Below are 10,000 nucleotides of genomic sequence, written 5' to 3'. Positions count from 1 at the left end.
GAACCATCTCACTCTGAAGCAACGTTGTGCAGAAACGGCTGCCGCTTCCTTAAACGCAGCCAATCAGGAGTGCATCATGAATGATTCAAGTACATGTATGGTTGCCCCCAGAGAAAAAAAAAGACAACGGTGAGTGGAGAGTGCTCCATTATCTCCAAGTTCTTCTGTATCTCCTCTCTCCTCTCCTCTCCGCCTTCAAGGGCACGGATATCATTAGGAGTGCTTGCTTGCGAAGCACATCACAAGTCAAGCCTTCATCTTCACTCGAGCACCAATTAGCTAGCCCCTTGCATTTATTGTTTAACACCTACGCCTGCACAATTGTTTCCCAGGCAAACTCAGTCCTTAAATTGTTTTCAGACAGGCTCATTAAAAGCTGGAAATGAGTGACGGGAGATTCCCTTAGGTTACCTTAAGCAGGTCTACCTCAGAATCAGAATCAGAATCCGTTTTTATTGGCAAAGTTAGTTTACACAAACAAGGAATTTGACTTGGTGCAGTGGCTCTCTTTGTGCTTACACATATTACTCCAAATAGACATCACAACACAAAACAATACAACAGTGCAAAACAATACAACAGTGCAAAACAATAGAGGGCCATAGGGCCTAACTAATGTTCTGAATGACAGAACGTTTGTGACAGAGAACTTCAGCATGCAGGCTGTTAGTAAAAAACCTGAACACCCAAGAGATTTCGTCAGAGATCTGAACCCACTTCCTTTTCCCTCTATCTCATGTCTGATGCTATCCCAGCCGAGCACACTTCAGTCAGCACTAACAACAAACTGAACACACTGTGCATCAGGGTTAGCATGTCTGTCCGATGCTATCCCAGCCAAGCACACTTCAGTCAGCACTAACATTTACATTTACATTCAGTCATTTAGCAGACGCTTTTTTTTTTTTTTTTTTTAAGACATAGAAAACGACATAGAGAGAAAACGAAGTGCGGGACTGTCACTGCACTAATAACAAACTGAACACACTGTGCATCTGCATGAGCATGTCTAGGGGGCGGAGTGCATTTCTCATGCACAAGAACGCTTTGTCCAAAATAAATGGCTTGTAGCCTACTTCCTATGAGATTGACTGAGACAAGAGAAAAGCCATCACTGAGTGTGCAGAAGTGTTCACCTAGTGTGCACAAGGGCATTTTGTGGGCCATGATATGTAAATACATGTGTATAACGTGTGTATAATAAATATATAATAAATGTATATAATAATTTGACAGTGCACAGGAGTGAGGAGCAGCCATGCGTGTATGCAGCAGAGTGGGTGTGTGAGTGGAGAGAGGCATGCAAGAGTGTGAGAGCCGCTTTGTTTTCCTGAGAGTGAGTGAGTGAGTGTGTGTGCGTGTGAGTCTGCTCGTGAGCGCCAGTGTGAGCACATGTTACCCCATGTGTCCGTGTCCTGGTGCAGCCACTGGAGTGAACACACTCCGGCTGTCAAACCGTCCGGAAGCACACAGACCCAGAGAGAGCTCAGAACGTGCAGCTGTAGTAAACCGAGATCTCACTCGGACAGACATATCTGTGTGTGTTTGTGTGTGTGTGTGAGTTTTGTGTGTGTGTGTGTGTGTGTGTGTGTGTGTGTGTGTGTGTCTGTGTGTCTGTGTGTCTGTGTGTCTGTGTGTCTGTGTGTCTGTGTGTCTGTGTGTCTGTGTGTCTGTGTGTCTGTGTGTCTGTGTTAAATCTGATTGCAGAGGAAGCCACTCTTCTCACACACACGCAATCTTTTCCACATCTCTGCCTAATTTTGTTGCATCATCATCATCATCATCATCTCTAAACACAGACACTTGCACATACACACACTTTGGCAAACAACACGATGCACATCCATAGCCAGCCACAATCTCCGTAGGTTCTCTGCTGGTAGTGTGGGATTCGGAGGCAACTTTTGGCTTATGTTGCACAACACCCCGGTCATCCACTCCAGGGGCCTGGTGGGAAATTAGCGCTTTATTAATAGCACTCGCAGCAAGGCCATTCAGCTTGGCTCCCCTACTGCGGAACAGCACTGCTTGGGCTAGACCTAACAGCAGGATTGGCGGGTGGGAGGTGTTTGTGTGTGTGTGTGGGGGGGGGGGGGGGGGATGGTGGGCATATGGCTGTCTCCTCCATCTGCATCTATTGGCATTCTGACTGGTGACACAGTGTTAGCTTTGGCAGACTGATGGAATGCTTGGTATCAAAGACGTGGTGTGAGAGCGTTTGATTAAGCACATCTGGAAACCTAGAGAGTGCGAGTCACGAGGTTCCAACGTGCTGCTGCCTCTTCGTCCTTGTTCTATGTCAGACAGACATAGAAGCCAAACTGGGTCATGTTCCAGCATTGTGATCTCGCAAATCTTAACAGAACAAAACCCCCTCGGAGGACTGGGACGGGAGGGGTGGGGGGTGGGGTGGGGAGATTAACCAAGAGGGAATGATGGTTCATGTGATACTCACCATAACAACCAACTCCTAGCCTGGAGGTTTATAGGCCTGCGCAGGCACAAATAGATAACCTGAGGAACTGCGAATGGTCTTACTGAGCTGATCTCTATTATCTGCCTATTAGGAACAGGGCAACAAGAGTGTCGGGTCAGGAATTATTTTTGCACATTGTTATGCAACCTGACCATACCACCCAACATCTCAGGAAGGGCATTTCTGCTTTTGTAAGTACACAGTCATTACAACTCTGCACTTCCTTGGCATTTATTATTCACAGACTACTGAAGAGTCAAATTAATGTCTGACGGTGCTCAGTGTCGATTACAGCCCATTTGATTGAGGCCAAGAGTTGCACTGCTGTGCAAATGAATCACGCCAGCTCAGGTTTTCAGGTAATTTTATATTATACATGCCAGCCTTTGCAGACAAACTGGGCCATAGAAAGTGCAACAACAACAACAAAAACAAACTGAACAATGGGAAGGCAACATTACACAAAATAAGAGGTTTTCTTAAGTGCTGGAGGAACAAAAGAGAAAGCTATCACCATGAGCGATGTCTTATAACACTCCTCCAGGTAACACAGCCAAAGGCTGACGTTCCAAAAATAACATGAAGCATCTATTCTGACAGTGTGCTGACACTGAAGTAGCAGAAAGATTTATTTATGAATACCCTCCTTGTGAGAACCAATACTTTTGCAGGAGTGTCTACCTCCTGCCAAAAACCTTCATGTATCTAATCAATCAATACTGTAACCTGATTGCAACAGGCCAATTGGAACTGGCCGAAACTAATGCTTGCTGGCAGAAGACACCGTCAACGACTAGTTAGAAAAGCACCTATTTGCATGATTGACGCCGCAGTTAAGTCAGCCGAACAGTTTCAGATAGACTTGCTTGTTAAATTCCAGTCCATTTGGCACCTAATGCAAGTTACCATTAAGCTTAGCAAGTTTTAGCATAGCAACTTGTCTCGCATTGACATTGCCTGAAGCTGTCAAATCAGATGACCTGAGTTCGTCGTCTCTGCCATGTTCATATCTCATCTAGTTTCCAGAAACACGCACACTAATAAAAACCCGCTGACTTTGAGTTTAGAGTCCCATAGTGTGCCATTGTTGGACTTGATATTTCACGTTGCACTAGTATCAACCGTGCCAAGGAGTTCTATATCAATATACAGGATTGCTAGCATTGCTAATGAAACCTTTTCCTCAAAGGCAATGGCACTTGTTCTCAGACCACACGCCCCAAAAGCAAAAAGAAATATCATAGATCTATACGACATGACACTTACTATTTTTCAGCTCGTGTTTCACAGTAAACAGGTCACCTTCTTGCGATGATCCTTCCACCGAAGTAGACGGCATCTTTACGTTACGCGAAAGGCTTACGGTATAGGTTCTTCACTGGGTTAATAAACACAGAACTATAAACACAGAGCAGATGGCACACTGTCGACCGTACTACCTAGAGTTAAAATAATTAAGGCCGAAAGCGGCCAGATATCGTGCAAAACACTTGCATACTAAGCCAGAAGCCTTGTCGTTACTATCACTACATGAATTCCTTACAACCAAGCCCTCACTGAACGATTATTGGAGTTGCTAGGCGAATTCTTTCGAAATGGTTGGCTAACTGGACTGTCATTTACTTAACACTCCTCCTAAAATGTAGTGTCCTGTGTTACTTCTTCTTTCTCATTGGTGTGAAAACTGAGGAGCGCCGTGTATTCCCGCCTACCTTAATATAATCAACCACGCCCACATTCTGTACTGCAGTTGAAGGCCAATTTGACAAGTAGAAAAAAATGTTAATAAGTGGTTCCAGGCTCTTGCACGTCTTCCACTATAGCTGGACAGGAGCAGATGTGAGAAAAAAAAACCTTCCACCTAAAACCATTCAGGACTAGTAAACAAAAACAAAGTGAGATATGTTTCCCTTCTCCTGTAAAAATGCTGTAGCTGATATATCAGGACCAAGCAGGCTACACATTGCCCAGTGTGCATAGCTGTCCTCTGAGACGGTGCAGACATAGTAAGACATTATCAGTGGCACCCTGTAATTTGTATGTTTTTGAACACAGGCAAATGCCCTCTTCTGTCTGTTCTATACTTTAAAGCAGTAGCACATAACAAACAGAATTCCACATAGTCAACATCAACTAAGCTACGTATAATGCAATCAGTAACTAGCTACTAGATACTTCGTATTACTACATAAGAAATAGGCAGTTAAAGTAAATGCCATTTCAATACAATATGTAAATTACCTAAAAACTAGATTTTATTAGACTAATAGTGTCCTATGTTGAAGAACAAATGCATGGAGAACAATCATTTCCTTCCATTATATCCTTTCAACAGTGTTAAGCTCGATCAGAATTTGAAGATAATTTCTCGAACTAAATGTTCACATCTCATGGCTTTTGACCTGAATGTGACCCACCTACTGTAAGAGACCTATGGTAAACCCCCAATAAATGGCCCTTACAACTTGCTTTAATTAAGCCATTCGATTCCATTTTGTACCAATAGATGGTAATAGTGCTCAAGAAACCAAGAAACTCCCCAAAGAGAAAGTGGACGCTCTTTGGGTTGCCAGATTAGTTTACCAATTACGTTTTCTTCATGTAGCCTATAATGCAAGTTAAATAATGCAATAAACGTGTTTAAAAAAAATGCTGTATTGACTATATCATAACTTTTATATACATGAAGTTAGATGTATGCGACGTTTTAGATAGATTTGTATTTGGCTGGTTAATGCTTTTTCTGTCGTTTTGGGCTTTGTTTTCCACTGTCTGGCCACCAGTCGCTTGGAGTGTCTCGGGAGCAGTCCACTCCTCACTTCCTAGTTAGCTAAGAAAGTTAACGCTAGCGTAAAGCCGTATAACCACGGTGTGTAGAAAGGGCGATATATTCTCCTTACGGCACGGGACGCGTTTTGTATCGACAGGTTTTTTAGCTAAGTGATTTTATGCGCAAGATAGAGAATCATATCTGCGCTGTCTTTTCAGAGTATAAATGTTCTAGGAGCTGCCGCAGCAAGTTCTTAGCTAGCAGGGTTGCTAAAGCTATCTAAAAGTTACCGTTTTGTTCGCTAATTTGCCATCTCTGAGTAACAGGATTTTGTTAGCTTCAATTTGCTCAGTAATTTATTAAAAAGCATGATTCGTTTAAACAAATCGAAGTGACAGGCGATGACTGAATACTGATAGCTAGCCACTTCCTGACACACAGGCTAACGCTCAACTAGCTGACTTTTGGAACTCAAGTCCTACGCCTTGGTGATTCATTGGTAAGTCAACTTGCTAGCCAACGTTAGTTTGCATGTGTTAACTGGGTAAATATGAAGGGATCTTCAGTTCTCATCAGTTGACCACAGCCCACTAATGTTAATATTGTCATGTTTCGCGTTAGACGTGTCCGACCATTCATTAATAATAACCACACTATGTAAGCAAAGCAGAATCCAAGAACCTGTGTATAAAGTCAGCTGAAGCGTCAAGTCAACCTCGGATGCGATTTGTTAGCTTGCTCAGTGAGGTTTATAGCATAACGTAATTCTTAGGAGAATGGTTCTAGGTTTAATTATTTTTTTCCATCTGAGGTTTGACAGGGCAGCACTGTACTAGATCTACAAATGGCGAAGAAGACATACGATCTGCTGTTCAAACTCCTCCTAATTGGGGACTCCGCGGTTGGAAAGACTTCTGTCCTGTTCCGTTTTTCCGACGACGCTTTTAATACAACCTTCATCTCCACAATAGGTAATGTGTCTATTGATTTCATTTAACATCTTTAATCTGGCATTCCATCATAATTCTGTGTGATAGTCATCAACTTCTGACAGGTTTTTATCGGCCATTTATTTATTTATTTTTTACAGTTTTTAATGTGTCCCTTCAAATGGCTCAATATTGTCATTTTTTCAGGAATTGATTTTAAGATAAAAACTGTCGAAATGCAAGGAAAGAAGATCAAGCTCCAGATATGGTAAGTGGTAAAGAAATGTAAACTTGCCTAGCAATTGAACCCTCTTTTATGTTACTACATCTTGTAACATGAATGGGCATGATCAGTATACTATGAATCTCAACACTCCTTGATGATGTGTCCTTGGTTCTCAATGTTGACTAGCTGGTCTCAACGTTATGGATGTGCCTCAGTGTCTCGACTGTACATTAATGTTAGTTGCTGTTACGTCCAGGGACACCGCAGGACAAGAGAGATTCCACACCATCACAACGTCCTACTACAGAGGAGCCATGGGGATCATGCTGGTCTATGACATCACCAACTCCAAAAGCTTTGAGAGCATCAGCAAGTGGTTGCGAAATATAGATGAGGTGAGTCACTCTTCTTTAAATTTGGCATTGACAGTATCATGTCCCCAGGACCTCTTTCACCACAGAAACATGCAGTAGGTCCCGTTGGTATACAGCATTACATTTCAATGCTCTAGCATTGGGTAACCATAACACCTTGAGATGTCTTTGTATGTGAAAGTGTGCTATAAAAATAAAATCCATTATTATTATTATTATAACGATGCTAGTATTGTTTTTAGAATGCACTGTTTTAATTGCTATTTTTGCACTCCTATTACCTTGCATTATTGTTGTTGTGACCTTGTTAAGCACCTTGAGACCTCTTTGTATGTGAAAGTGTCCATTAAGGGTCCATTATTATTATTATTATTATAACGATGCTACTCTAAACATGCAGTAGGTCCTGTTGGTATACAGCATTACATTTCGATGCTCTAGCGTCGGGTTACCATAACGATGCTACTCTGCTCTCGCAGCATGCCAGTGAGGAGGTGGAGAGGATGCTGCTGGGGAACAAGTGTGACATGGATGACAAGCGTGTGGTGCCCACTGCAAAGGGAGAACAGGTAATGCCATAAATGCAGAGGTCCTTCAGGTCTTACGTGGCCGCAAAACACAGGTTACGTCTGTACATGGAGCTCTTTCGTGGTGAAGACGTATTGAAACGTATCGCAACTCATCCCCGCATTTTTATACATCTCGCACATAGATAGGTAATGCCATAAATCCAGTGGTCCTTCAGGTCTTATTCAATTCAATTCAATTCAATTCAATTTTATTTGTATAGCGCCATAACAATACAATTGCCTCTAGGTGCTTAACAGAGCCCAGAGCCTGAACCCCCTTAGTGCATGCACAACGGCAACAGGGGCAAGGAAAAACTCCCTGTTTCTTATGTGGCCGCAAAACACAGGTTACGTCTGTACATGGAGCTCTTTCGCGGTGAAGACGTATTGAAATGTATCGCAACTCATCCCCGTATTTTTATACATCTCGCACATAGATCTGGGAACACTGGGCTCTTTAGCCAAACCTCAAAATGTCAGTGACATTTTCACACTCAAAACAAATTCAACTTTTGAAGCTGCAAGGTTGGGTGTTCAAGGTGAAGGTGCCATTGAGCATGCTTGGCTTCTGTGCAGAGCTGTATTATGCACCAAATGATTTTGACCCCCAAACCTTCTTCTTATTGTGCCCACTAGTTTATCATAACATTGCACTTCTAAGTCAGCAGGCTTCCACATTATTTTTTGCGGGGAGGTGGGCAGAGATGGGTGGTTTAAGGTCAGGGTTACTTGGTGTAGGTGTAACACACATGCACTTCTCAAAGTATTTCTTTTAAAGTAATCCTTAAAGTAACACTATGCAACAATTTGACACTTTTTTGAGGTATGGTTTTATAGGCAACTTGTTTTGGTACCATCCTCAAATTCATTATGATAGCATATGGTCAAGTGAAGGACAGCTAAACCCCTGTGTCCTACCCACTAGCCATCCAGGCTATGCCCTATGCAGTTCTGTGTTCCGGGCTTGAACACCCTGCTAAAATTGAAAAAAAAAGCTTTCACAGCATGTCATTGCCAGCTATACAGCCAAAAGATACCAGTTATTGTGTTGGCAAGCTTCTATCAGTGTCAACTGGGCTGTTGGTGGTGTTTGCAAGGTTTTTGCATGGCTTTTAGGTAGTTAGCTTGCTAGTTTTGGAACAGAACTCCTTATTGCTGCTTTAAAACTGTAGCAGAACTATCGTTCAGATCGGTTTTATTGATTGTGTTTTGTGCTTTAATGTTCCTTTGTTGTTGTTCCCTCTCCCTTCAGATCGCTGCCGAGCATGGCATCAGGTTTTTTGAGACAAGCGCAAAATCCAACATTAACATCGAGAAGGCCTTCCTGTGCCTGGCAGAGGATATCCTGAGTAAGGTGAGTGGTGAGCACTCCACAGGGGGGGGGGGTGTGTGTGTGTGTGTGTGTGTGTGTGTGTGTGTGTGTGTGTGTGTGTGTGTGTGTGTGTGTGTGTGTGTGTGCGGTGAATGGTGAGCACTCCACAGGGTGTGTGGGGTGGGGTGGTGGTGGTGGGGGGTGTGTATGGGGTTGGGTGTGTGTGTGTGCGGTGTGCGGTGAGCACTCCGCTGTGTAGCTCTCGCACTACAAGGCAGTCCCTGTCCTAGTCTGCATTCGTGTTTCACCCTAAAAAGTATTTGATGTGGATTCATAAAGACTTGCAAAAGATGAGTCAGATGGTGTGCGTGTTTTGGCAACCATCATCATTTATTTGAATGCCGGGGATGGGATCTTGTTTTGCATTGGGACCTGAACTGAAGCAGGTGAACACCCTCGGGTTGCAATTAATGGATGGCATAGTAAAATATCTCAGCGTATATAGTTTAACCCTTTATGTTGGTGTTACTTCAAAGCGACACTTAACTGCAAAACCGGCCTAAACTCAAATGGCTTCAACTTAAAATCAAGGCTTTTTTTTGCCATGGCTATATAGTTGTGAGAAAAATGTGTTAGATGTGTGTGTGTGTGTGTGTGTGTGTGTGTGTGTGTGTGTGTGAAGCCAACTATGGAAGCAAATTAATATTGGCAACCTTTCCCAGACCCCAGGGAAAGAGCCAGCTGCAGAGCACGTGGACATCAGCAGTGGGAACGGGGGAGCGGGATGGAAGAAGTGCTGCTGATGATGATGACGACCCCTGACCCCTCAACTTTCACCTCTCTTCTCACCTACTTTTAAGTGATCCTATCATGTATCATAGTATTAAAACCACCTTTTGCATATAGAGGATATCAATTTACCCTTAAATGGCATCTCAGTGTTGAAAAAAAAAAAAAAAAAGAATATCTGAAATATAAAATTCAAGTATTTCAATGTTGTCTTCTGTTGCACACATGGCCTTTATCTCCTTTGTATTTGTTTGGTTGTTTTTGTTTGTTTGTTTACTGATGATTGTACAAATCTATGAACTGGCTCTTTGCTGGATGGCTCGGGGGGGGGAAGGGTCGTTCAGATATGAGTCTGACCATCCTAACCCTCTGCCTATTTAGAAAAACTGACTTTCTGGGACTCCTGTTGGACTGATGGTACACTGCAGTGACTGCTCATAGCATGGTTTGTCTTTGCTATTCTCTAGTCTCTCACCTCCTGTGCCTGACACGCTACTTACTGATGGACATGTAATGATGACGGAGGCATGTTTAACCATGCAGTCGTAGCACACA

General features: G+C 43.0%; 2 protein-coding genes across 2 annotated transcripts in view; one reads left to right on the top strand and one right to left on the bottom strand.

The window, feature by feature from the left end:
• The window catches only part of rps6ka5 (ribosomal protein S6 kinase, polypeptide 5), a 29,794-nt gene extending 25,892 nt beyond the window's left edge, over positions 1 to 3,902 (bottom strand). Inside the window, exon 1 of the mRNA XM_080850491.1 lies at positions 3,743 to 3,902. Coding sequence (XP_080706617.1) covers positions 3,743 to 3,815 — 73 coding nt within the window. The 5' untranslated portion in view covers positions 3,816 to 3,902. The remainder of the gene's footprint in view (positions 1 to 3,742) is intronic.
• A 1,369-nt stretch (positions 3,903 to 5,271) lies between these two features.
• The window catches only part of LOC308374750 (ras-related protein Rab-10-like), a 5,569-nt gene continuing 840 nt past the window's right edge, over positions 5,272 to 10,000 (top strand). Inside the window, exons 1-7 of the mRNA XM_080850670.1 lie at positions 5,272 to 5,745; positions 6,058 to 6,217; positions 6,383 to 6,443; positions 6,658 to 6,796; positions 7,255 to 7,344; positions 8,597 to 8,698; positions 9,379 to 10,000. The exon at positions 9,379 to 10,000 is cut by the window's right edge and continues 840 nt beyond it. Coding sequence (XP_080706796.1) covers positions 6,091 to 6,217; positions 6,383 to 6,443; positions 6,658 to 6,796; positions 7,255 to 7,344; positions 8,597 to 8,698; positions 9,379 to 9,459 — 600 coding nt within the window. The 5' untranslated portion in view covers positions 5,272 to 5,745; positions 6,058 to 6,090 and the 3' untranslated portion in view covers positions 9,460 to 10,000. The remainder of the gene's footprint in view (positions 5,746 to 6,057; positions 6,218 to 6,382; positions 6,444 to 6,657; positions 6,797 to 7,254; positions 7,345 to 8,596; positions 8,699 to 9,378) is intronic.

This window comes from Sprattus sprattus, assembly GCF_963457725.1.
Source record: "Sprattus sprattus genome assembly, chromosome: 13".
In the NCBI taxonomy this organism is placed as follows: domain Eukaryota; kingdom Metazoa; phylum Chordata; class Actinopteri; order Clupeiformes; family Clupeidae; genus Sprattus; species Sprattus sprattus.
Note: the sequence above shows the minus strand (reverse complement) of the source record. Positions and strands in the feature narration are given on the sequence as shown.